Raw genomic sequence first — 27,432 nt, forward strand, 5'->3', positions numbered from 1 at the left:
CAGCTAGTGGATGAAACACCACTAAATTGGGCTTGCTTCCCATAGTATGGATGGTTAAGATTCCAGTGGGTAACTCCTGGACCATCAACATGGGAAAGTCCCCCAAAATTTCTGGGCCAGAAATCCTCCAAGCCAGCAGAGGGGCCCTTGGCACATAAACCCCCCTAACCAGCCATCATTGGGTGAACTGCACCCTGTGAATCAGGCACCCTCGGGATGGGTCTTAATCCCAGGTCATGCCTGGATTTTGAAGACAGGATTGCTGGAACAGTTATAAATGTGAAAACTGGTCACGGTTACTTTCTTCAGTGCTGCTAGAACTTTGGAGAGTCAATAAGCAAATAGTTATAACTCAAGGACTATCTGTACAGAACTTTAAAAATACTCCAAAATAGCCCCTAAATTGGAACGCACAAAGGTCAAAATTTTTCCTGCAATAAATCTGCAAAACTAGCCCAATTTGGTAGAAAAATGATCCAACTGTCCACAGTTTCCAGCTAGCATTTCCACTCAATCGCCAAACTTTGAGAGGGTCGTTGAGGCCAGTTGGAGATTTATCTTTGTCCTCAGGGTCACCTTATGGTTCTTGTAGTCTGCAATTTCCCCCCTGGTAATCTATTCCTACCCCCACGCCATCCAAAGGGTGTTCATCCCAAATTGCATAGCTAAACGTCTGTAGAGATTCTCCGTCCTCCAGGTCAGGGTGGGTTTTCCCCCCCCCCAAGAGGCAACTGGACTTTCTTATTTTTGAAGATGTTTCACTCCTCATCCAAGAAGCTTCCTCGGTTCTGACTGAAGATGTCACAACTGAAGAAGCTTCTTGGATGAGGAGTGAAACATTTTCAAGGGAAAACGAAGTCTAGTTGCCTCTTGAAAAAGCTCCTTTGGGATAAGATCTCCTGTTTGAGCAGAGGGTTGGACTAGACGACCTCCAAGGCCCCCTCCAGCTTGGTTGTTCTTATTCTGTTAGCTGAGAAGGGAACTTCCTCCATATGGCTAAAAACACCTGGAGAATCTCACTGGGCTCCAGCCTCAGATTACCTCAGGTTTTAGTGCAAAACAACAAGAACATTAAAATGAGGTCAAATCTGTGGCCCCTTCAGCGCTCTCTTGGTTGGTTGCTCCCGACCTCCACATACCCCCGGCCTTGTCTAGGAAGGGGCCCGGATGGGGGGGAAAGTCAGAGGCCCTGAACGTCCCCTCAACCGTCGCCTGCCTGGATGTGGGCGGGGGGAGACGGAGGAAATCCGGGACCTCAAAGATCAAAGGGAGACGCCCCTCGCCTCGGCACGTGAACAGGGAGGGACTTGGGGGGGCAGGCACTCTCTGGAGGACGCAAATTGGTTGCTCTGGAGATGGCGGCGATTGGTTGAAGGACGCCTTGGGGCGGTCCCTCCAAAAGAAAGGTGTCGTCCCCCCCGAACTTGCCTAGGGCGAGACCTCGAGTGGAGGGGGTGAAGCCACAGCCACAGAAGCCCCACCCCATCTGTCTGCCTGGATGCGGGTGAGGGGGAAGCAAACCGGCTCCTCCTTGGGGGAACCTTAACAAGACTCGGCAACGCGCAGGCGCCTTATGGCGCTTTGAAGGAAGGCGGCCGCCGATTGGTTGCTCTTGGGAAGGCGGCGATTGGCAGGACCACCTTTGGAACCAGCTGAGTTTCTGGCAAAAAGGGCGCGAAACCTCCACTTCCGGAAACTAAACGGAGAACGGGGAAACTGCCAGAATCCGCGACAGAAGAGACCGGATGATGCAGGTTTGGCGCAGGGGATGCTGGGAGTCGCAGTCCGGGAGGGTCTTTCTCGGAGAAGGGGGGCCTGAGAGCCGGAAGCCTAGCCGGGCAGCCAGGTGGGCCGGGAGGGAGATGGGACGCTGCGAAGGAGGCCGTGTCTGTCTCCAGCATCCTTAGAATAAGGTGACCAGATTTTCAGATTGGTAAAGAGGGACACCATTGACCGGGGGCGGGGGGGGGGGAGCGGCGGCGGCTTGATTAAAAAAATTATATTTTGTCAAAAGGTCACACAAGGCGATTACATGACCCCAGGACACTGAAAGCATCATAAATGTGAATCTGTTGCCAAACATCAAAATTTTGATCACGTGACCATGAGGATGCTTCAACGGTCGCTAAGTGTGAAAAATGGTCGCTAAGTGTGAAAAATGGTCATCAGTCACTTTTTTCAATGCCATTGTAACTTTTGTCACTAAATGAACTGTTTGAAAGCTAAAGCTAGCTTGCATTATGCTAGCTTACATTTTCAAGAGAGAGCAGCTAAACTCCTCATTAGAATTGAAATAGAAATGAGTAGAGTAGAGTAGAATAGAATAGTTTATTAGCCAAGTGTGATTGGACACACAAGGAATTTGTCTTCGGTGTACTTAAAAAAAAAAGAATAAATTCATCAAGAATCATAAGCTACAATACTTAGTGATAGTCTCTCTCTCTCTCTCTCTCTCTCACACACACACACACAAACACACACACACACAAACACACCCCTCCTCTGGATTCAATGGGACTTTTAGAAAATCCCCACTCCTGTGCACACACTCCCTCTTTCTCTCTCTCTCCCCCCTTCTCTGAATTCAATGGGACTTTTAGAAAATCCCCACTCCTGTGCACACCCTCCCTCTTTCTCTCTCTCTCTCTCTCCCCTCCTCTGGATTCAATGGAACTTTTAGACAATCCCCACTCCTGTGCACACACTCCCTCTTTCTCTCCCCCTCTCCCCTCCTCTGGATTCAATGGGAGTTTTAGAAAATCCCCACTCCTGTGCACACCCTCCCTCTTTCTCTCTCTCTCTCTCTCTCTCCCCTTCTCTGGATTCAATGGAACTTTTAGACAATCCCCACTCCTGTGCACACACTCCCTCTTTCTCTCTCTCTCTCCTCCTCTGGATTCAATGGGGTTTAGAAAATCCCCCCTCCTCACACACTCCTCCCTCCTTCCCTCTGTCTCTCTCTCTGTCATTCTCTGTGTGTCTGTCTCTCCTCCCTCCCTGTGTGTGTGTATGTGTGTGTGTGTGGATCCCTGCCCCCGTGGATGGGCTCTGGACTAGTAGAGCCTCCTCTTCCTCCTTTTAACCAGGCGATCTTCGGCTGTTGCACAATCCTAAGGGCATGCGCTGCCCTATTTGCTGAATCTGGCGCGGCTTCAGAGAAAGAAGGCGTGCAAGAAAGCCCCCCCCCCCACATCCCCGCTGCCTGAACGTTTGAATGAAGGAGGCTGCAGGCTCCTTTGTTCTCGGCTATGCAATTTTCTTTCATTCTCTGCTGCCTGAACGAGTGAATGAGGCAGAGGGAGAATGAAAGGAGATTGCGTCCCTTCTGTCTCCCCGTTGCTCAGAAAAGCAACTCCGGGAAGGTCCTTTGGTGGTGGCAGGCATCCTAGAACCTGCCTGCTAGCAAAGGACCTTCCCAGAGTTGCTTTTCTGAGCAACGGGGAGACAGAAGGGACCAAATACTGGCCAGCTGGGACGGGTATACAGAGCTGGGGGCGGGGCAGGCTTACTTCCGGGTCCAGTCACAAAAATCGGGTCTTTTTAAGAACGCCCCGGGACAAGGGACAAATTGTGCGGAAGCGTGATTGTCCCGCGAGAATCGGGACGTCTGGTCACCTTACCTTAGAAGGACCGTAAGAGGAGGCGGCTTTGGCCTGGGCCTCTCCTTTGGGGAAGGGGACGCAGCCCTGACCTGCCTCTCTTTCTCTCTCCCCTGCAGAAGGACGGAGGAGGAAGGAAGCGCCGCCCAATAGCAGGAGGTGCTGTGGCTGAATCTACAGCTGATTTGGCCTTCATTGTGCCAGATGTGAAAGAGCTTCTCCCTGTTTGATACAATTTACATGGGTTTTGCAAATGTCAGTAGAGACTCTCCCCAGATATCTGAAACTCCTGTCAGTTGGATTTCCTGGATGGTCCCCTTGTCTTCCAGCAGAAACCGCTGCAAGGGACAGTTGTCAGGATAGTTAAAAGTCCCCCATTTCTATGCTTTCTTTTGACTTTTCTCTTGCAAAGCCCATAAGGACTCCTGGCAGGGGGGGGGGTCCATCCTTGAAGCAGGAGGGAGGGGGAGCAGCCTGGAGAGTAGCCCTCCATGCCATCCTTGCAGCCAGCAGGAGGAGGGAAGCCAAGGGAGACATCTTTGCCTCAGGCCATCCACTGGGAAGGAGGGGAACTGGGTCATCGCCTGAAAGGACCTCAAAGGGGACTCGGTAAGAGTCCCCTTTGAGGTCCACAACAGCTTCCCACTCCTGACTTTGCACATCCTGAGCCCCAACTGGGTTCACAGGCTGACTGCAAGGAAAGTTAACCTGACACCAGCCAGCCGGCCATGCAAATGCAGTCGTGAGGACTTCCCTTCCGGGGGTGGGGGTGGGTATCACATCTTGGGGAGGGGGGAAATTGGCTTGGGAGTCATCATGATTGTGCTATAAAGGGGTCTTAATGTCTGTATTTTCCAACATTTTAAGAATGCTTTGGACTAGGATTGATTTAGGATGCCATATTATATGCAAGGATGCCACCTTATTTTTTGGCATACTTTTTGGATTTTTGTCATAAAATAAGAACTATAGTATTATTACTTTACAAGTATTTATTTAGATTTGTTTGCCTCAAGGTGAATGATTAATTTCTAAACTTTGAGGTTTATGTTTTTTCATTGACCAAACCCCAATGGACTGTCCATGATTGCAATAAAGGTTTGATAAGATATCCTTTATTGTCCAGTTTTCCTGTGAACATACTGGTACCCATTAAAAAATGGAATTCTGATACCCACACCATAGCCTATTTGGAATACATAATGGAAAAAAGAGATTTGGGAGTTCACGGGGTTGATACTTGTTCATATGGAAGAAAAGTGACAATCTAATATGCTGCTTCGGATACCGGAGTCTCTTTTCTCTTCCCAGGAGGTAACACAGCGGTTGTGGAGAGGATGTGTCGTGTGCCAGATAATCCTGCAGAACTTGCTCATATCTAGTTAGTACTATCTGTACAGTTGGGGGCAATATATCCAACTGTCATGAAAAATAACTGCAAAATACATCCCAGAGACAGTAAGCATTGTTGGGTCTGCCAGCCCTTCACCCCTCCAGCTGCCTTACCAGCCCCTCCCTCCCTGTATCCACCTTTTCCTTTCTCATCCTTCCTTTCTGCCTTCTTAAAAAAAAAAACCCAGCAGAGGGGGAAATCCCCTTCAATACTGCCCTCTTTTTATTTGGAAGGGACTCGGGTCACCTGGAGTCACTGGGAGTTAGGCTGCTCCCCAAATTTAATAAAAAGTCACACCTAAATAAATGGGCAAGTCTCCCAAACTTCCCTGAGGATCCTGGCTTCTCTTTCAGGTACGCAGGACACAATCTCAAAAAACTCCTCATCCTGGAGTCTTGATAGTGAAGTGATCTGGGTGCTACAACCATAAAGATATAAAGAGTTGTTTTTTCTCCTTTGCTATATGTAGCGATGAGCATCCTGCACTGGATACGTTGGTTCCTAGGGATAACTTTGCACATCAGCTCACAGATGTCCTATTCAGCCCAGCCCCCCCTCAAGAAAATTCTAGAACCATAGAAGGGAAAAGGCCTAGAACAGAGAAGGAGAAGGCTGAGGCAAAGTCTAAGAAAGCAAGTTAATTCACAGCAAGTTAAACGGAATATGTGATCCTGTTGCTTCACATCTTAGGCTTTATCATAAATTTAAAATGACATATTAGCCCTTTTAATGTGACATTCTTAACCTTTAAAAAACCTCTTTTTAAAGTTTAAGATGCATGTTTTCCCCTTCTTTACTAAGGCTTTTTATTTGGTATGTGAGAACAAAAGTATTCTGAAAGTGTTTGAATACAACTGCAACTTTCAAGAAATACAAACCCTGGTATAAAAGACTAATGAAACACATAAATTTGTCATTTATGGAATGTTATCTAGAACCAATGTCTTCTGTTGTTTAAACTTCACAAGCATTCAGTGTATTTTATTGTTTCATCATTTGTTTCCTGACAGTGAATATGTGTCATTTGTTTCTGTACACTCTTTAAAAACATTAGTTTTGCTTCGCTTGAATTACTTGATGGTCTGTATTTGCAGAGGTAAAAGTCTCAAATTCAAGAAATCAAGTTCTTTTCAATTCCACACCACACTTGGGGCCTGAGTTTGGAGATTAGACATGATTTAAGATGATCGACAAATAAATAAAAGTAATAGAAAAAGAGCAGAGTTCTCATTTTCTCCCTGGTAACCAACTTACCTCTTGGAAGGCATCTTCAACAGTGCTGGGTTTGTACCGGTTTTGCTACCAGTTCGTTCGTGTGCTCTCTCGTGTGCGTGATGTCTGCACTACCGGTTCAGCCGAACTGGGAGCAACCCACCTCTGATATTTACTCTGATAACGGGCAGTTTAGCCTGCATGAATGATGTCATAAAGGCATCAGAATTCCAAAGGAGACGATAGGCGGCCTATCAAACCTCACCCGTTCTACCTTTTTTTAGCAGTTTTTTTTAATTTTTCCCTTCTACAACACCTTACAGTCATTACATCAACATTGTTATGTCATCATACCTGTACATGTTTCACGTCTACCTTTTCTACATACCCCAATGCTAGGCAAATATCTGTAGGAGGTGACCAAACCAATTATTAAAGTTGCCCATTTCTCTCAAAAGGCAGATTATTGGGTGTAGACTGCCCCTTTGCAGGGAAGCTTCCCTAAGACTCATTTATACAGTCTCAGGTCAACCTCCCATTGCATTCCCTTTCTGTTGCCATGCTGTTTTGTGTTTTGTAACATCATCCCAGGTAAGTGGCCTCTATTTCTGCTTAGGTGAGAATCCAGTAATGCAGCCATCCACGACAGGAAAAAAAATCCTGTCACCCTTGAACAACTTTCAAAAGAAAATGCTGCGTAGGTTAATGATGCTGAACCCCCCCCCAAGGCACATGACTTTCTTTTGCCAAGTTCCAAATATTGAGGGATCCAGCAATTAAAGAGACTCAGAAAAAAATCCAACTTAGATCTTATCAAAATTGCACAATTTTATGCTCCTTTTTCCACACAATAATGTGTTGGAATGAGAGGAAATTCACCAGCAGGAACCATTGGAAGGACCTTAAAGAGGCCAATGAAGAATTCTCCCCTCCCCACAATTACTCAGACATACATCATGACTGAAGATCCTTCCACACACAGGCAAGTTTATAGTTTTTTCCCCATGTAAATCCTTTGATATGGAAGGAAGAGCTCTTCACTCAAGGCATTTACAGGGTTTTTCTCCTCTGTGGATTCTTTGATTTGAATTAAGGGTTTCTTGTGAAGTGAATTGAAGTGATTGGAACACAATACCTCCAAGATCTCTTCCATTTATTATGGTTGTTATTCTGTTGCTGTCCATGTACACCGAGAGCTTCTGCACTGGAGACATATTCCTTGCATGTCTAATTACACTTGACCAAATGAAATATTTAATTTGACATGTAGTTTTATTACTATTATCATGATTATCTCAAAGCTTTTATATACAATGAGTTTATGCACCGAAGACGGATTCCTTGTGTATCCAATCAGACTTGGCCAATAAATAATTCTATTCATTCTACTCTCAATTACTCAGACAAAACGTTTTTCCATACTCAGACAAGTTTATAGTTTTTTCATGTGAATCCTTTGATATCGAAAGAAGCACTCTTCGCTCAAGGGGTTTCTATGGTTTTTCTCCTCTGTGGATTCTTTGATGTGAATTAAGGGTTTGCTGTGAAGTGAATCGCTTGCCACTATTCAGGCATTTGCAGGCAGCCCTCGATTTACAACTACAATTCAGCCCCCAATTTTTCTTGCTAAGCGAAACATTGAAGTGAATTTTATGACCTTTCTTGCCAGTTCTGTAAATTACTCCAATTGTAACAGAGTGAAGTGAATTTGGTTTTCCCATTGACTTTGCTTGCAGGAAGGTCACAAAAAGTGACATGAACCCGGAACACTGCAACTGTTATAAAAAGGAGTCAGTTTACAAGCATCTGAATTTTCATCAAGTGATGTCAGTGTGAAAAACAGCCATAAGCCACTCTCTTCAGAGCCATTGTAACTTTGAACAGTCACTAAATGAACTGCTGTAAGTTGGGGACTGACTGTATCTGGTTATTCTCCCACGTGGATTCTTTTGTGGTTATAAAGACATCTCTCCTAGAAACTCTTTCCACACTCGAGGCCCTGATATGGTTTTTCTCTTATGTGAAGCATTTGATGTCTATACAGAGAACTTCTCCTTTTGAAGCTCTTTTCACACTCAGGGCATTTATACGGTTTTGCTCCTGAGTAGATCCTTTGATGTTTGTGAAGGTTTCCCAAAAGACTGAAGGTCTTTCCACACTCTTTGGAAGGATTTTTCACATTCTGGGCATTCATATTTCTTTTCTCTGTCCTGGACCATTTAATGATTCCCGGGTCTTCCGAAGGACCCTCCGCCCTCCACGCATTTCTTCAGTTTCTTTTAGATGTCTATAAAGGCTGCTCCTATGACTGAAGTTCTTTCCACACTCCAGGCATTGATATGGTTTTTCTCCTGTGTGGATCCTTTTATGTCTATTAAGGCTTTTGCGATCACCAAAGCTCTTTCCACACTCCAGGCATTTATGAGGTTTTTCTCCTGTGTGGATTATTAGATGTGTATAAAGGGTGCTTGTCTGACTGAAGCTCTTTCCACACTCAAAGCATTTATAAGGTTTTTCTCCTGTGTGTATTCTTTGATGTCTGTCATGGGTGCTCTTGTGCCGGAAGCTCTTTCCACACTCAAAGCATTTATAAGATTTTTCTTCTGTATGGATTTTTAGATGGCTTTTAAGAAGGTCTTTTGTTCTGAAGGATTTTTCACATTCTGGGCACTCATATTCCTTTTCTCCTGAGTGAATTTTTAAATGGTCTTGAAGATGTCCATTTCTTTTGAAGGTTTTTCCACATTCTGGGCATTGATATTTCCTTTCTCCCTCTTTGATCCTTTGAGGACTCTCGGATCTCCCAGACCCTCCGCCCTCCAGGCATTTATTCAGTTTCTTTTCCGAGTGGATTCTTTGATGTTTTTCAAGGATTTGAATTGTTCTGAAATATTTTTCACATTCCCTGCATTGGTAAGGGATTTGTAAATGGAGTCTTTTATGTTTATAAAGGCTGCTGCTGTGACAGAAGCTCTTTTCACACTCCAGGCACTTGTAAGGTTTCTCTCCTGTGTGGATTCTTTGGTGTTGTGTAAGATCTCTTGTCCGACTGAAGTTCTTTCCACACTGAAAGCATTTATATGGGTTTCCAACTGAGTGGATTCTTAGATGCCTTTGAAGATTTCCATTTGTTTTGAAGGATTTTTCACATACCGGGCATTTATTTGTTTTCTCTACCAAGTGGATCTTTTCATGTCTATAAAGGGTTCCCAATTCACTGAAACTCTTTCCACACTTGAGGCATTTAAATGGATTTCCTAATGAGTGGATCCTTAGATGGCTCTGAAGATGCCCATTGTTTTTGAAGGATTTTTCACATCTGTATTTCTTTCCTCCCTCCTGGATGCTTTGGGGATTCTGGGATCTTCCTCCGTCCTCCAGGACCGTCTCGGGGTCTCCGCACGTTTCCTCCTCCTTGCATCGCCCTCCAGGCAGCGCCCTTTCCCGGGGTCCCCGTGGGCTCATCTCTCCTGCATCCCCGGAGCCCCCCGGCACATCCCGGCCTTTCCATCGCTCGGGGCTGCCCGCTCTCCTCCTCCTCTCAGGCGGCGCTTCCATCCTTCCCCCGCCGGGATCCTCCGTCCTCCTGCAGGGGGAGAGAGAGAGGCGGGTAACGGCTGCATCCCCTTCCCCGCAGGAGGGCCCAGGCCTCCGCCTCCGCCTCTCACAGTCCTTCCCCGCCCGCCCCCCTGTGTGACTCCTTTCACCGGGAGAGACCCTCCCAGACTGCAACTCCCAGCATCCCCTGCGCCAAACCTGTATCTTCCGGCCACCTCTTTCGTCGATCCAGGCAGCTCCCTCGTTGCCCGTTCCGTTCCCGGAAGTGGAGGCTTCACGCCCTTTTCTCGAGAAGTACCGCCTTTTCCTTTGGAGAAACCGCCCAAACAGTCCTCCTGCCAATCGCCGTCCTCCAAGAGCGACCAATCGGCTTCTGCCTTCCTACAACAAGCCAGAGGCCGCCTGCGCAGTGCCGAAGGTTGCTTTCCTTCAGTGCGGAGATGAGGCCGAGGTCTCCCTTTGATCTTGGAGGTGCCTCTTTTGCCCCACCCTTTGTCCCCCTCCCCCACCCGGGGGGCAATTGGGGAGGGTCCTCCCTGCAGCTCCTGAGCCCCCAAAGTCCCCTTTCCAAATCTACAGGGGCAGAATCCCCTCCAGGACCCCCCCTTAATATGTGGACACTCAGCCTCTTCTGGCCTCCAGGAAGCCCCTCCCCCAGCTCCCCCCCACGCGCCCCCTCCCTCCCCAGCAAGAGGGGCCCAGGGCTGGAGGGCCCCCACCACCTTGAGGGGCTTTTCCTGGTTGATGCATCGCCCCAAAGGCTGGAGGGGCTCCTGGTCCTTCTGCTCTCTTGCACTGCAGCTCCTCCTCGGCTGGGAGGCGATCCTGATGGAGCCCCTCCATAAGTCTTTAACCTTAGATGTCAACAATCTCCCCAATGGCAACTTTTAAGGTTTGACTTCATTTTAATGTTCTTGTTTTTGCAGGAAATACCTGAGGCGATCTGAGGCTGGAGCCCAGTGAGGTCCGGAAGGCGTTTTTAGACCTGTGGAGGAAGTTCCCCTGTCAGCTAACCCAATAAGAACATGTGAGCTGGAAGGGGCCTTGGAGGTCTTCTAGTCCAACCCCCTTCTCAAGCAAGAGATCTTATCCCAAAGGTGCTTTTTCAAGAGGCAACTGGACTTTATTTGCTTTTCTTTGAAGATGTTTCACTTCTCATCCAAGAAGCTTCCTCCGTTCTTTCGTACCAAAGAAGCTTCTTGGATGACAAGCGAAACACCTTCAAAGGAAAACCAGAAAGTCCAGCTGCCTGCCATAGGCATAGGAATGTCTCCATAGACATTCAGGATATTCCCAGGCAAGTAGGAATATGCTGTGTTTGGAGGAGTTGGCAGAGTCTTCATTGGCTTCTATGTTATTTTCTGCTTTTATTAAAGTGTGTCCTTGTGTAAATGTCATACATTTATCCATGCTCCACACTTGAAATAAGGTATTTAATAAGGTCTGAGAAGCTGAAGCCTGAGGGCTAGAGGGGTGGCCAGTTTGGGGGATGGGGGCCAACAGCTTCTCCTTCATCATTCTCTGCCCTTGTTTTCAGGCCATGAGCCTTGACTGAGGCCAAAAGTACGGAAGCAATTGGGAAGACTGGCTTGCAAAGGCCATAAGGACTCCTGGCAGCTGTTCACGTTAAAGGGGGCTTAACATGAAACGCGCTGTGGCTCTTGGCGAGACAGAGGCCCACGAGTGGAAGCAGTAGAGGGGGGGGGCTCCGTCTTTGAAGCAGGAGGGAGGGGAAGCAGCAGGGAGGGTAGCCCTCCATGCCATCCTTGCAGCCAGCAGAAATAGGGAAGCCAAGGGAGACATATTTGCTCCAGGACGTCCACTGGAAAGGAGGTGAACTAGGCCATTGCCTGAAAGGACTTGGTGTGACCAGAGACCCCATTCACACAACACGTTTCCCACTCCTGGCTTTGCACATCCTGAGCCCCGGCTGGGTTCACAGGCTGATTGCAAGGAAAGATAACCTGATATCAGCCAAGCTGAACAGGCCATGCAAATGCAGCCATGAGGGCTTCCTTTCCGGGGGACGCATCTGGTGGAAAAACACCTGGAGAGCTATCAAAAGCGCCCTTCTCCCCCCAGGTATATCTCTTCCTTTGCAGGAGACCCTCATGGTTTCATTGTTTCCCCAGTAATCACCCTTGCGAGGTAGGGCAGCCCCACAACTGCAAAAACAATAACAATGGTTACTATTCAGCTTTACATTTGCTCTGTAGAAGGACCATTTTACTATTTTCTTTATTCTTATGGTTTGTTCAGTGTTTTTCCTATTCTCTCTTGCCTCAATAGTTTAACTGGCATCACATCACCAATTATTTAAAAATTGTTTTGCATCATCACATATTTTCTTTGAACAGCTGCAACTCTTGCAAATTGTGCTAAGGATGTGAGTTCAATTGTATTCAGTGTACATTCCTATATATCCCTCGCTAATTTAATTCAGCCACTCAGTGGTGCTGTATTTCAATGTATCTCTCAGCACCCCTCTGCCTCCTTTTCCTGGAAGAAGCCACTGGCATTTCGGCCTTTCTGTCTTGCCTGGAACACATCTGTCCCAACACATCTGGTAGGCAAAAAGCCAAGGAAGGCAGATGTGTGGGTTGCAGTGTCCAAAGCTGCTTCCTTCCTGGTATCTTCTTAGTGCCCATATGCAACCCTTCCCTCCAAAAAGCTTTTTCATGTAGCTTTATTTTGTTTCATATAAACAACTTGGTTTCCTTATTAATGCTGATAGCTTAACAATGCATTGTTTGTTTCAGAGAACAGAAATCCCTGTCAAGTAAGTTATAAACATACGCTCCATCTCTGGGCAACCTTTCATTTGGGAAGTGAGAGATGCTCCTCCTATATAAATCTCTCTGGTTGATTCCCTACACTACCTCTCACAGTCCCCCGTCAGAGAGCAAAAGCTCTCCCAAACACAAGGATCCAGGAATAGTAATAATTTTAGATATAAAGAATTGTTTTTTTCTCCTTTGTTCTCTGTAATTATTAATATACTGCCTTGGGTACAGTGGTTCCTCTGGAAAACTTTGAACATCAGCCCATAGATGTCGTATACAACCAGCAACCACCATCTCCCCTCCCCTAGCAAGAAAAACCCCTTGAGAAAATGCCTAGAAGAGAGGAGAAAACTGAGGTAAAGCCTAAGAAAGCAATTTGATTCACAGGAAGTTAAACTATTTGTGATCCTTTGCCTCCCATTTTAGGCTTCATCACTAATTTAAAATGGCATTTTAACAGGCAGTCTGTTTTCCTTCTTGACTAAGATTCTTTATTCTGTATCAGAGAACTTGCTTTTTTAGGAACTACACAACAGAGTATTCTGAATTTCTTTGAATACATCTGCAACTTTCAAGAAACACCCCAACCTGCTGAGAAAGACTAATGTAGCCCATACTTTTGTCCCTTGTGGAATCCAGTGACGTGCAGTGAGGTTTATGGCTGGTGAGGCAAGGGGGCAAAAACTGCCCTATGTCGGACACAGCACTGGCGCTTTGGTGGGGCTTTCCGAAAGCCCCGCCGAAGCCCTACCGCTGTGTCCAATATACCACACCAAGGGAGAACCCATCTTTCTCCCTTCTCCTACAAAACAACATTAGGAGAAAGGGGCAGATTATATTAATGAAGACACCCCGCACTTAAAGTGGTTCCCCTTAGATAGGAAACGGAAAATGATTATAAACATGCCTGCTGAATGGTCAGCCTCCTCGCTTTAACAGTTTTGGGTTGTCGGAACAAAAAAAAAGTGCCAGCCCTCACACCAGCAGAGGTGGGTAAAACACACACACAAATTACTTACAATAATACAATTAATTACAAATTACAATAATTTTGAATTCCTCCTCCTCCCTCTGACCCACATACCTTTTTCAGCTGTTTCACAGAGGATTTAAACTCTGCTCGTCTGCTGTGATAAAAATATAAAAGGAAAAAGGTAAGAACTGCTGAGGTCAGGCTGGGTTAGCTGCTGCCAGTCTCCAATGGATGACTCTGCTTAACTGTTTAAAAAAGCCTCTTTAAAAAGTGCTCTCTACAGGAGGGGGCGAGAGAACCATATGCCTCATCTACATAAGGAATTTTTTGGCTTTTAACCCTTGCTTAACTCTGCTCGAGTGATCATAAAGATAGACTAAATGAGGCACGTAGTTCTCCCTCCTCCTCCTATAGAGGGCACTTTTTAAAGAGGCTTTTTTAAACAGTTAAGCACTAAGCAGAGTCATCCACTGTGACTCTGGCAGCAACTACCTCAGCCTTTTTCCTTTTACATTTTTTTTCTTTTCATGATGACAGTGGTGAGGCTCTGCCTCCGCTGCCTGTACGTCCATGCTGGAATCTTGTCTAGAATCAATGTCTTCTGCTCTTTAAACTTCACGAGCAATCAGTGTATTTTATCGTTTCATTTCTTTCCTGACTGTGAATCTATATACCATTTGACACCCCTTCCCCAATAAATGTTTTTGCTTTGTTTGGATTACTTGATGATCTTCATTTTCAGGTGGACAAAGAAGCCCCTTTGTTTCTCTCAAAGTCTTCCGGTTGGCCATTTCGGCCTGTTTTTCACCCTCCCCAGGTTCTGGAGGCTTTCCTGAGGCCTAGGAAAGGTGAAAATGGCTTCCCCCAACCCCCTCCCCAGGATTCAGGAAAGCATTCAGAGACTGTTGAGGGCAAAAATCCCTCCCTGCATGGAGGTTGTGCGTGCATGCACAGGTGTCAACGTTTAAAAACAGTTAACCATCACTGGTATAGGGCAAAAGATTAGAACACAAAACCTCCAAGATCCCTTCCAATTGTTGTTTTTATTGTGTTGCTGTGCATGTACACCCAGAGCTTCTGCATTGGAGACATATTACTTGCATGTCTAATTACACTTCATGAAATAAAATATTTAATTTCATTTGTAGTTTTATTACAATGATCATGATTATCACATAGCTTTTATGTACAATTATGCACCGAAGACAGATTCCTTGTGTGTCCAATCACACTTGGCCAATAAAGAACTCTCCTCTCCTCTACTCTCAATTACTCAGACATGTATCATGACGGAAGGTCTTTCCACACTCAATCAAGTTTATAGCTTTTTTTAGTGTGAATCCTTTGATATTGAAAGAAGCGCTCTTCACTCAAGGGGTTTATATGGTTTTTCTCCTCTGGATTCTTTGATGTGAATTAAGGGATTGCTCTGAAGTGAATCGCTTGCCGCAATCCAAGCATTTTCAGGCAGCCCTCAATTTACAACAATTCAGCTGCAAATTTTTCCTGCTAAGTGAAACATTGAAGTAGATTTTATGACCTTTCTTGCCAGTTTTGTAAATCACTCCAACTGTAACAGCGTTAAGTGAATATGGTTTTCCCATTGTCTTTGCTTGCTGGAAGATCACAAAAGGTGACATGCCCTCCGAACACTGCAACCGTCACAAAAAGGAGTCAGTTTACAAGCGTCTGAATTTTGATCAAGTGATGTCAGTATGAAAAACAGCCATAAGCCACTCTCTTCAGAGCCATTATAACTTTGAACAGTTACTAAATGAACTGCTGTAAGTTGGGGACTGACTGTATCTGGTTATTCTCCCATGTGGATTCTTTGATGTTTATAATGACTTCCGCTCTCCTAGAAACTCTTTCCACACTCCAGGATTTTATGAGGTTTCTCTCTTGTGTGGATCCTTTGATGTATATAAAGGCTGTCCTTCCGACTGAAGCACTTTCCACATTCCAGGCATTTATGAGGTTTTTCTCCTGTGTGGATTCTTTGATGTGTATAAAGGTTGCTCCTGTGACTGAAGCTCTTTCCACACTCTAGGCATTTATGAGGTTTTTCTCCTGTGTGGCTCCTTTGATGTCTATAAAGGCTGATCCTCAGACTGAAGCTCTTTCCACACACCAGGCATTTATGAGGTTTTTCTCCTGTGTGGATCATTTGATGTCTATAAAGGCTGCTCCTCTGACTGAAGCTCTTTCCACACTCCAGGCAATTATGAGGTTTTTCTCCTGAATGGACCCATAGATGCCTTTGAAGATGGTATTTTGTCTTGAAGTATTTTTCACATTCCAGACACTGATATTTCCTTCCTCCCTCCTGGATCCTTTGGGGCTTCCATGGTCTTATGAAGGACCCTCCGCCCTCCAGGCATTTCTTCCCTTTCTCTCCCCAATGAATCCTTTGATGTCTATAAAGGTTTCCCAAATTACCGAAGCTCTTTCCACACTCCAGACATGTATGAGGTTTTTCTCCTGTGTGGATCCTTTGATGTATATAAAGGTTTCCCAACTGACTGAAGCTCTTTCCACACTCTGGGCAATTAAATGGTTTCTCTCCCGTGTGGATTCTTGCATGTTGCGTAAGCTCTCCTCTCTGAGTGAAGCTCTTTCCACACTCCAGGCATTTATGAAGTTTTTCTCCTGTGTGGATCCTCTGATGTGTATAAAGGCTGCTCCTCTGACTGAAGCTCTTTCCACACTCCAGGCATTTATGAGGTTTTTCTCCTGTGTGGATCCTCTGATGTGTATAAAGGCTGCTCCTCTGAATGAAGCTCTTTCCACATTCCAGGCATTCATGAGGTTTTTCTCCTGTGTGGATCCTTTGATGTCGATAAAGGTTTCCCAACTGACTGAAGCTCTTTCCACACTCCAGGCATTTAAATGGTTTCTCCCCAGTGTGGATTCTTGCATGTTGCATAAGTTCTGCTCTCCAATTGAAGCTCTTTCCACACTCAAAGCATTTATGTAGGTTAATAAATGAGTCGATTTTTAGAGGGTTTTCAAGATGGTTGTTTCTCTTGAAGGATTTTTTGCATTCTGGGCACTGATATTTCCTTCCTCCCTTCTGGATCCTTCGGGGATTCTGGAGTCTTCCGAAGGACCCTCCGCTCTCCAGGCATTTCTTCCGTTTCTCTCCCCAATGGATCCTTTGATGTTTATAAAGGTTGCCCCTCCAACAAAAGCTCTTTTCACACTCGAGGCATTTAAATGGTTTCTCCCCTCTGTGGATCTTTTGATGTATATAAAAGATACTCCTCCAAACGAAGCTCTTTCCACACTTCGGGCACTTATGAGGTTTTTCTCCTGAATGGACCTTTAGATGGCTCTGAAGATGCTCTTTGCTCTTGAAGAATTTCTCGCATTCCGGGCACTGATATTTCCTTCCTTCCTCATGGATTCTTTGGGGATTCCGGGGTCTTCCGAAGGACGCCCCGCCCTCCAGGACCGTCTCGGGGTGTCCGCCCGTTTCCTCCTCCCCGCATCGCCCTCCAGGCAGCCGCGTTTCCCAAAGTCCTTCTGGGCTAATAATCCCTCCTGCAGCCCCGGAGCCTCCCGGCCTTTCTCCGCCGTCTCCGGGGGAAGCCGCGCCAAGACAGGGCATAGCTGCTCCGGGGGTACCGCTCTCCTCCTTCTCCTCCCGGGCGGCGCTTCCTTCCATTCCCCGCTGGTGTCCTCCGTCCTCCTGCAGGAGGGGAGAGAGAGAGAGAGGCGGGTCACAGTACCGCCCGCGTCCCGTCAGGAGAGGCCCAGGCCGAAGCCTCCGCAACCTTCGGACGCGAACGAGACCATCCCAGACTGCATCGCCCAGCATCCCCTGCGTCAAACCTGCATCATCCGTGCTCCTCTGTCGCCGTTTCAGGCAGCTCTCTCCTTGCCCGTTTCTTTTCCGGAAGTGGAGGCTTCACGCCCTTTTTTCTCCAGAGGTTCCGCCTGTTCCTTTGGAGACACCGCTCCTAAGAGTCATCCTGCCAATCGCTGGCCTCTCCAGAGCGACCAATCGGCTTCCGCCTAACTTCAAACCAGAGGGCGCCTGCGCAGTGCCGAAGATTGCTTTCCTTCCGTCCGGAGGTGAGGCGGAGGTCTCCCTTTGATCTTGGAGGTGCCTCTTTTGCCCCCCCCCTTTGTCCCCCTCCCCGCCCCCACCCGGGGTCTCTCCTTAGGCACGGCGGGTGGGGAATTCGGGGGGAGGGTCCTCCCGGCAGCTCCTGAACCCCCAAAGCCCCCTTTGCAAATATGCCGGGGGGGCAGATCCCCCCCCTTAATATGTGGACCCTCTGTCCTCCATGAAGGACGCTTGCAGCCCCTACCCCAGCTCCCCCCCCCACGCTCCCCCTCCCTCCCCAGGAAGAGGGGCCCGGGGCTGGAGGGCCCCCACCACCTTGAGGGGCTTTTCCTGGTTGATGCATCGCCCCAAAGGCTGGAGGGGCTCCTGGTCCTTCTGCTCTCTTGCACTGCAGCTCCTCCTCGGCTGGGAGGCGAGCCTGATGGAGCCCCTCCATAAGTCTTTAACCTTAGATGTCAACAATCTCCCCAATGGCAACTTTTAAGGTTTGACTTCATTTTAATGTTCTTGTTTTTGCAGGAAATACCTGAGGCGATCTGAGGCTGGAGCCCAGTGAGGTCTGGAAGGCGTTTTTAGACCTGTGGAGGAAGTTCCCCTGTCAGCTAACCCAGTAAGAACAAGCGAGCTGGAAGGGGCCTTGGAGGTCTTCTAGTCCAACCCCCTTCTCAAGCAAGAGATCTTATCCCAAAGGTGCTTTTTCAAGAGGCAACTGGACTTTCTTTGCTTTTCTTTGAAGATGTTTCACTTCTCATCCAAGAAGCTTCCTCCGTTCTTTCGTACCAAAGAAGCTTCTTGGATGACAAGCGAAACACCTTCAAAGGAAAACCAGAAAGTCCAGCTGCCTCTTGAAAAATCACCTTTGGGGCAACCATGACGTGGATGATGGAGAATCTCTATAGATATTCAGGATATTCCCAGACAAGTAGGAATATGCTGTGTTTGGAGGAGCTGGCAGAGTCTTCAATGGCTTCTATGTTAGTTTCTGCTTTTACTAAAGCGTGTCCTTGTGTACATGCATCCATGCTCCACACTTGAAATAAGGTATTCAATTCTGGGGTCCGAGAAGCTGAAGCCTGAGGGCTAGAGGGGTGGCCAGTTTGGGGGATGGGGGCCAACAGCTTCTCCTTCATCATTCTCTGCCCTTGTTTTCAGGCCATGAGCCTTGACTGAGGCCAGAAGTACGGAAGCAATTGGGAAGACTGGCTTGCAAAGGCCATAAGGACTCCTGGCACCTCTTCACATCTATGGGGGGTTCACACGAAACGCCCCTTGGCTCTTGGCGAAACAGAGGCCCACGAGTGGAAGCAGTGGAGGGGGGGGCTCTGTCTTTGAAGCAGGGGAGAGGGAGAGCAGCAGGGAGAGTAACCCTCCATGCCATCCTTGCAGCAGGCAGAAGGAAGGAAGCCAAGGGAGACATATTTGCTCCAGGACGTCCACTGGGAAGGAGGTGAACTAGGCCATTGCCTGAAAGGAGTCGGTGGGACCAGAGACCCCATTCACACAACACGCTTCCCACTCCTGGCTTTGCACATCCTGAGCCCTAACTGGATTCACAGGCTGACTGCAAGGAAAGTTAACCTGACACCAGCCAAGCAGAGCAGGCCATGCAAATGCCGCCATGGGGGCCTCCGTTTCCAGGGATTGCATCTGTTGGGAAAACACCTGGGGAGCCATCAAAAGGGACATTCTCCCCCCCCCCCCCAGGTGTGTCTCTTCCTTTGCAGGAGACCATCATAGTTTCTCCGTTTCCCCAGTAATCACCCCTGCGAGATAGGGCAGCCCCTCAACTGCAAAACAACAACCACGGTTACTATTGGTTTTTCTTTTCTGTCGCTTCAATAAAAGGACCATTTTACTATTTCCCTTTTTCGTATTGTTTGTTTAGTGTTTGCCCAATTCTCTCTTGCCTTAATAGTTTAACTGGTATCACATCACCAATTATTTAAAAATTGTTTTGCATCATCGCACGTTTTCTTTGAAGGGTTGCAACTCTTGCAAATTGTGCCAGGGGTGTGAGTTCAATTGTATTCAGTGTACATTCCTATATATCCCTCGCTAATTTAATTCAGCCACTCAGTGGTGCTGTATTTCAATGTATCTCTCAGCACCCCTCTGCCTCCTTTTCCTGGAAGAAGCCACTGGCATTTCGGCCTTTCTGTCTTGCCTGGAACACATCTGTCCCAACACAGCTGGTAGGCAAGAAGCCAAGGAAGGCAGATGTGTGTGTTGCAGTGTCCAAAGCTGCTTCCTTCCTGGTAGTTTCCTATTAACAGATTCAACACTTCCCTCCCAAAAGCTTTTTGATGCAGCTTTATTTTGTTTCATATAAGCAACTTGGTTTCCTTATTAATGTTGATAGCTTAACAATGCATGGCTTGTTTCAGAGAACAGAAATCCCTGTCAAGTGACTTATAAACATTATGGTTGACTGTGTTGGTGGCTCAGAAAAGGCTTGGCCTATGCTCCATCTCTGGGCAACCTTTCATTTGGGAAGAGAGAGATGCTCCTTCTATATAAATCTCTCTGGTTGATTCCCTACACTACCTCTCACAGTTCCCCATCACAGAGCAAAAGCTCTGCCAAACACAAGGATCCAGGAATAGTAATAATTTTAGATATAAAGAATTGGTTTTTTTCTCCTTTTTTTTCTGTAATTATTAGTATCCTGCCCTGGGTATAGTGGTTCCTCTGGATATATTTGTATTTGTATTTTATTATTTGTATGCCGCCCTTCTCCGGGAGGACTCAGGGCAGCGAACAATTCAAGGGGGAAAGGGGGAACATAAAAAGACAAAATACAATTAATAAAAGTAGACAACAGTCGCACAACCATACATGTCGAGAGGGGAGGGAAATCATCACCCCCAGGCCTGCCGGCAAAGCCAGGTTTTGACGGCTTTTCAGAAGGCCTTGAGAGAGGTGAGGGTCCGAATCCCTGCGGGGAGTTCATTCCAGAGGGCCGGAGCTGCCACAGAGAAGGCCCTCCCCCGGGTAATAGCCAGGTGGCATTGGCTGGTAGATGGCACCCGGAGGAGGCCAACCCTGTGAGATCTAATGAGTCTGTGGGAGGTAATTGGCAGCAGGCGGTCTCTCTTGTACATGAGCCCATAGATGTCCTATCTAGCATCTCTCCCATGTCCCCTCCCGCAGCAAGAAAAGCCCTTGAGTAAAGCCCTAGAAGAGAGGAGAAAACTGAGGCAAAGCCTAAGAAAGCAAGTTGATTCACAGCAAGTCAAACTGTGATCCCTTTGCTTCCCATTTTAGGCTTCATCACTAATTTAAAATAGCATATTAATAGGCAGTCTCCCCTGTTTTCCTATTTGACTAAGGCTCTTTGTTCTGTGAGAACTTACTTCTTCAGGAAATACACAACAGAGTATTCTGACTGTCTTTGAATACATCTGCAAATTTCAAGAATCACATCAACCCAGCTGGGAAAAACTAATGTAGCCCATATATTTGTTCCATGTGGCATGTTATCTAGAATCAATGTCTTCTGTTCTTTAAACTTCACGAGCAATCAGTGTATTTTATCGTTTCATCATTTCTTTACTGACCCAGAATCTATGTACGTTTGACACACCGCCCCCCTTAATAAATGTTTTTGTTTGGCTGGGATTATTTGATGATCTGCATTTTCAGGTGGACAAAGAAGCCCCTTTGCTCCTTTCAATGTCTCTCAAATTCAAGTAACACAGGTCTGCAATTTTTTTTTTGAGAGCTGTTTTCGTTATTCCACGTAATCTTTTATGTTTTTTGGTGCGCTAAATCCAAAAATGACCTCCATGGGACATGACGTTCCTGACAATTTAGGTAACTATGTTAAATAAGGTAATACCTCAAAATGAAGAAATAGACATAAAATTAAAGTTTTATTAAATATTTTCATGAAAATCCTTTTTTGAACTGAAATGAGCTCACCTACACACACTAAACTCGATTCTTCTTCCTTGTGAGGCTCCTTTTGGTGCATTTACGCTTGTAAGTAGCATCAGGAATCTCTATTTGAAGCATCCAACAGTAGTCTGCCATCATTGTAATGCTCCATTTTCCCTGGTATCTCCTTTCCATCCCTTTAATGTCTTGGTGGAATTGTTCACCTTGTTCCTCACTCACAGCTCCCAAATTTTCAGGAAAGTAGTCAAGGTGGAACTGGAGGAAATGCACTTTCAAACTCCTCAGGTAACCTAAAGCTTGAAAGGCTTTCAGCATTCTTCTGACGATCTTTTTGTAGTGAGGATCTTTGTTATTGCCTAAAAATTTCTGTACGATTTCTTTAAATGCAATCCACCCTTCCTTTTAGGATCCGTCATGGTATTGACAAACTCTTGATGAACTATAATCCTTCTAATGTCTGGTCTGACGAACACACCTTCTTCCCATTTTGCCTCCGACAGGCATGGAAACTTGGTGATCAAGTATTTGAAGCATTCTCCATCTCTTGGAAGTGATTTTACGAATTGCTTCATCAATCCCAATTTTATGTGGAGAGGTGGTAGAAGAACTTTATGGGAAGGTAGAAAGTTTCTCCCATGTGGATTTTTGATGGTTATAAAGACTTCCTCTCTCTTAGAAACTCTTTCCATACTCCAGGCCCATATGGTTTTTCTCTTGTGTGAAGCATTTGATGTCTATACAGAGAACTTCCCCTATTGAAGCTCTTTCCACACTCAGGGCATTTATAAGTGTTTTTCTCCTGAGTAGATCCTTTGATGTCTATAAAGGTGGCTCCTCTGACTGAAGCTCTTTCCACACTCCAGGCATTTATAAGGTTTTTCTCCTGAGTGGATCCTTTGATGTTTATTAAGGGTACTCCTATCACTGAAGCTCTTTTCACACTCAATGCATTTATGAGGTTTTTCTCCTGAGTGGATCCTTTGATGTGGATAAAGATGGCTCTTCTGACTGAAGCTCATTCCACACTCCAGGCATTTGTAGGGTTTTTCTCCTGTGTGGATTCTTTGATGGGTCTCAAGACCTACCCTTTGACAGAAGCTCTTTCCACACTCCAGGCATTTATGAGGTTTTTCTCCTGTGTGGATTATTTGATGTTTATAAAGGCTGCTGCTATGACCAAAGCTCTTTCCACACTCCAGACATTTATGAGGTTTTTCTCCTGTGTGGATTATTAGATGAGTATAAAGAGTGCTTGTCTGACTGAAGCTCTTTCCACACTCAAAGCATTTATAAGGTTTTTCTCCTGTGTGGATCCTTTGATGTCTCTCATGGGTGCTCTTGTGACGGAAGCTCTTTCCACACTCAAAGCATTTATAAGGTTTTTCTTCTGTATGGATTTTTAGATGGCTTTTAAGAAGGTCTTTGGTTCTAAAGGATTTCTCACATTCTGGGCATGGATATTCCTTCTCTCCTGAGTGGATTTTTAAGTGGCCTTGAAGATGTTCATTTGTCTTGAAGGTTTTTCCACATTCTGGGCATTGGTATTTCTTTTCTCCCATGTGGATCCTTAGATGGCTTTGAAGACGGTCTTTACTCTTAAAGGATTTTGCACACTCCGTGCATTTAAATGGTTTCTCTCCTGTGTGGATCCTTAGATGCCTTTTAAGAAGGTCGTTTCTCTTGAAGGTTTTTCCACATTCCGGGCATTTCCATTTCCTTCCTCCTGGTTCCTTTGGCGATTCCGGGGTCATCCGAAGGACCCTCCGCCCCCCAGGACCGTCTCGGGGTCTCCGCCCGTTTCCTACTCCCCGCATCGCCCTCCACGCAACCACCTTTTTCGGAATGCCCCTGGGCTCATCCCTCCTGCAGCCCCGGAGGCGCCTGGCCTTTCCCCGCCGTCTCCCGGGAAACCACGCCGGGACCTCTTGCTCTCAGGTGGCGCTTCCTTCCTTCCTCCGCCGGGCTCCTCCGTCCTCCTGGAGGGGGGTGCGGGAGAGAGAGAGGCGGGCTGCGTCCCCTTCCCCGCAGGAGACGCTGAGGCCTCCGCCTCCGCCTCTCACGGTCCTTCCCCGCCCGCCCCTCCGTCGGACTAGACCTCGGCCTCCCAGGCCTCCTTTCCCCGAGTTAATCTCCGAGACTGCAACTCCCAGCATACCTTGCGCCAAACCTGCACCATCCGGTCTCCTCAGTCGCCGTTTCAAGCATCTCCCTCGTTGCCCGTTTCTTTTCCGGAAGTGGTGGCTTCACGCCCTTTTTGTTCCAGAAGATCCGCCTGTTCCTTTGCAGGGACCGCCCCAAAAAATCCTCCTGCCAATCGCCTCCCTCACGAGAGCCACCAATCGGCTTCCGCCTTCCTTCAACCAGCCAGAGGGCTCCTGCGCAATGCCGAGGTCGCGGGGAGGTGAGGCGGAGGTCTCCCTTTGATCTTTTGGGTGCATCTTTCCCCCCCCACTTTGTGCCTCTCCCCTCCCCCACCAGGGTCTTTCCCTAGGCAAGGCGGGGGGGGGGGTGCTCCTTTGCAAATCTGCAATGGGGGAATCCCCTCGAGGACTCCCCCCCTTTAATATGTGGACCCTCAGCCTCTTATTTTTATAAACATTTTTTAATTTTTGAATAAACACAAACAGACCTAACAAAAAACAAAAAAATATAAAAGCATCTTCCATTAAAAATTGTAAAAAGTGCGTGTTTGTACATATGTATATATATACAGTTTTATTTGTGCTGATAAATAAATGAAGGGAGACTAGTATAGACCTATTTCAAGCTATTTAGCTCTCATCAGCTAGCCATACCCTTACTGGGATTCGAACCTGTGCTGTATTGTATCTTAGGCAAACGTCTTAGCCATTATGCCACAGGCCTCCTCCTTATCAGCTGAAGCCAGGGAAGAAGGTATATATTTAATGTCACAACCCCTGGTAAGCCCCAATTATGGGCGGAAGCTAACTGCTTCCATCATCTGTCAATCAGCTCGTCACAAGAGTCCATCACGACAGAAACCCAATATTTTTACTGTTTGCACTAAATATATACCTTCTTCCCTGGCTTCAGCTGATAAGGAGACCTCTGGCATAATGGCTAAGACAAGACGTTTGCCTAAGATGCAATACAGCACAGGTTCGAATCCTAGTGAGGGTATGGCTAGCTGATGAGAGCTAAATAGCTTGAAATAGATCTATAGTAGTCTCCCTTTATTTATTTATCAGCACAAATAAAACACAAATATAACAAAGGCAACAGTAAAAATATGGGGTTTCTATCGTGATGGACTCTTGTGATGAGCCGATTGACAGATGATGGAAGCAATTAGCTTTCTCCCATAATTGGGACTTACCAGGGGTTGTGACACTAAATAAATAAATTTATTTATTTATAAAATAAATATTTATAAAATAAATTTATAAAATAAATAAATATATATATAATGTGTATGTATGTATGTATATATATATTCGATTCCCAGCAAGGGTATGGCTAGCTGATGAGAGCTAAATAGCTTGAAATGGATCTATACTAGTCTCCCTTTATTTATTTATCAGCATATATATATATATATATATATATATATATATATATATATATATATATATATATATATATATATATATATATATATACATACATACACACACACACACACACACACACACACACACACACACACATATATATATATATATATATATATATATATATATATATAATAAAATTTATAAAATTTATATGCCGCCCAATCCTGCAGAACTCTAGGCGGCTTACAAAAAAGAGAGAAAAAAAAGAGAGAGAGAAAAAAAGACAGTTTAAAATCACAACACCATGTACATTCATTCTAATCGGGGCTGGACCTCAACAATGAGGTCAACAGCCTCAGGCCTGCCGGAACAACCAGGTTTTTACAGCTTTCCTGAAGGCCATGAGAGTGGGTATGGTCCGGATCTCTGGGGGTAGCTGATTCCAAAGAGTCGGAGCAGCCACAGAGAAGGATCTCCTCCGGGGGCCCGCCAGCAGACACTGTCTGGCTGACGGCATCTGAAGGAGACCCAATCTGTGGGATCTTACTGGCCGCTGGGAGGTATGTGGCAGTAAGCCATGTAGGGCTTTAAAGGTAATAACCAACACCTTGAATTGCATCCGGAGACCAATTGGTAGTCAGTGCAGCTTGCGGAGGATAGGTGTAACGTGGGTGTACCTTGGTGCACCCAATATCGCTCGCATGGCTGCATTCTGGACTAGCTGCAGTCTCTGAACGCTTTTCAAGGGTAGCCCCATGTAGAGCGCGTTGCAATAATCCAGCCTTGAGGTGAGAAGGGCGTGAGTAACCGTTTGAAGTGCCTCCCGATCCAAATAGGGCCGCAATTGGTGCACCAGGCAAACCTGGGCAAAGCCCCCCCTGGTCACAGCCAATAGATGATGTTCCAGTTTCAGCTGCGAATCCAGGAGGACCCCCAAATTGCGGACCCTCTCTGAGGGGAGTAAATTTTCACCCCCCAGGGTTAAGGATGGACTGTCTAAGCTGTCCTTCGGGGGCAGCATCCAAAGCCACTCAGTCTTATCGGGATTGAGCACAAGTTTGTTCACCCCCATCCAGATCCTAACAGCCTCCAGGCATCGGCAAATCACGTCTGCCGCTACACTGAGCTGACATGGGGCAGAAAGATACAGTTGAGTATCATCCGCGTATTGGTGGTACTTTACCCCATGCTGTCGCATGATCTCACCCAGCGGCTTTATGTAGATGTTAAATAGGAGGGGGGACAAGACCGAACCCTGTGGCACACCACATTTGAGGGGCCTAGGGGTCGACCTTTGCCCCCCAACCAACATCGACTGCGACCTGTCAGAGAGGTAAGAGGAGAACCACCGTAAAACGGTGCCTCTCACTCCCACCTCCCCTAGGCGTCGCAGAAGGATAGCATGGTCGATGGTATTGAAGGCCGCTGAGAGGTCAAGAAGCACCAGGATAGAGGAATGTCCTCTATCCCTGGCCCGCCAGAGATCATCGGTTAGGGCGACCAAAGCGGTTTCCGTGCTGTACCCAGGCCTGAAACCGGAATGAAAGGAGTCTAGATAATCTGTTTCATTCAAGGTCCATCGGAGTTGAAGCGCCACCATCTTCTCAACAACCTTCCCCCAAAAAGGAAGGTTGGAGACAGGACGATAGTTTTTCAAAATAGCTGGGCCCAGGGAAGGCTTCTTGAGGAGGGGTCTTACCACTGTTTCCTTTAATGGTTGCGGGAAAGTCCCCTCCTGCAAAGATGAGTTAGTAATCGTCTGGAGCCACCCTCGTGTCACCTCTCTGCTGGTCGAAACCAGCCATGAGGGGCACGGGTCCAATAAACAGGTGGAGGCACTCATCGCTCCCATGGCCTTGTCCACTTCCTCAGGGGTGACAAATTCAAACTCATCCCAGAAAATCCGATTAAGACTTACCCTCGGCATCTCGGCTGGTACTGCCCAAGCGGAGTCCAGGTCTGTCCGAATCTGAGTGATTTTATCCGACAGAAGCTGAATGAACTCCTCACCTCTTCCCTGCAGGGGTTCCCCCGCTTCCTCATCTTGCAGGAGGGAGTGGGTCACCCTAAACAGAGCGGCTGGGCGAGATTCCGTGGACGCAATAAGAGCGGAAAAATGCGTACATTTTGCCGCCCGTATCGCCACTAGGTAAGTCCTGATAAAGGCTCTTAATAGTGATAGATCATCAATAATTAAATTAAAAGTGGGCACATTCTCTCACACATTCATATACTCATACACCCAACAAACCAGCTAAAAAATACAGTTCCTAAATCCGCAGGGAAGGCGCTCAGCGTGAGTCCGAGGCGGTTGGAGCCGGTAGTAGTTTGGAGGGGGTTCCTTGAAATAGATCTATACTAGTCTCTCTTTATTTATTTATCAGCACAAATACAACAAAGGCAACAGTAAAAAATTTGGGTTTCTGTCTG

At 46.5% G+C, this 27,432-nt stretch overlaps 3 protein-coding genes and 1 long non-coding RNA gene across 4 annotated transcripts; 1 reads left to right on the forward strand and 3 right to left on the reverse strand.

Annotated features, from left to right (window-relative positions):
* The first annotated feature begins 1,321 nt into the window (after window positions 1–1,321).
* LOC116518874 lies at window positions 1,322–7,666 on the forward strand. Its single transcript, XR_004256594.1, has 2 exons — window positions 1,322–1,754; window positions 3,719–7,666. It is a non-coding gene; the product is annotated as an uncharacterized LOC116518874 (long non-coding RNA).
* Window positions 7,667–8,227: 561 nt separating this feature from the next.
* LOC116519710 (zinc finger protein 501-like) lies at window positions 8,228–10,228 on the reverse strand. The gene is made up of 2 exons (XM_032233740.1): window positions 9,961–10,228; window positions 8,228–9,790 (listed from the first exon to the last, which is right to left on the reverse strand). The coding sequence occupies exon 2, from the start codon at window positions 9,760–9,762 to the stop codon at window positions 8,395–8,397; it is 1,368 nt and encodes a 455-aa protein (XP_032089631.1). The 5' UTR covers window positions 9,763–9,790; window positions 9,961–10,228; the 3' UTR covers window positions 8,228–8,394.
* A 3,064-nt stretch (window positions 10,229–13,292) lies between these two features.
* On the reverse strand, window positions 13,293–17,590 carry LOC116519346 (gastrula zinc finger protein XlCGF57.1-like). Its single transcript, XM_032233189.1, has 3 exons — window positions 17,353–17,590; window positions 15,690–17,209; window positions 13,293–13,347 (listed from the first exon to the last, which is right to left on the reverse strand). Exons 1-3 carry the CDS (start codon window positions 17,359–17,361, stop codon window positions 13,293–13,295), a joined length of 1,584 nt encoding a protein of 527 aa, XP_032089080.1. The 5' UTR covers window positions 17,362–17,590.
* Window positions 17,591–22,040: 4,450 nt separating this feature from the next.
* On the reverse strand, window positions 22,041–23,704 carry LOC116519227 (zinc finger protein 239-like). Its single transcript, XM_032233034.1, has one exon. The coding sequence runs from the start codon at window positions 23,299–23,301 to the stop codon at window positions 22,270–22,272; it is 1,032 nt and encodes a 343-aa protein (XP_032088925.1). The 5' UTR covers window positions 23,302–23,704; the 3' UTR covers window positions 22,041–22,269.
* Window positions 23,705–27,432: the final 3,728 nt, after the last annotated feature.

This window comes from Thamnophis elegans, chromosome 16 (assembly GCF_009769535.1).
Source record: "Thamnophis elegans isolate rThaEle1 chromosome 16, rThaEle1.pri, whole genome shotgun sequence".
Lineage (NCBI taxonomy): Eukaryota > Metazoa > Chordata > Lepidosauria > Squamata > Colubridae > Thamnophis > Thamnophis elegans.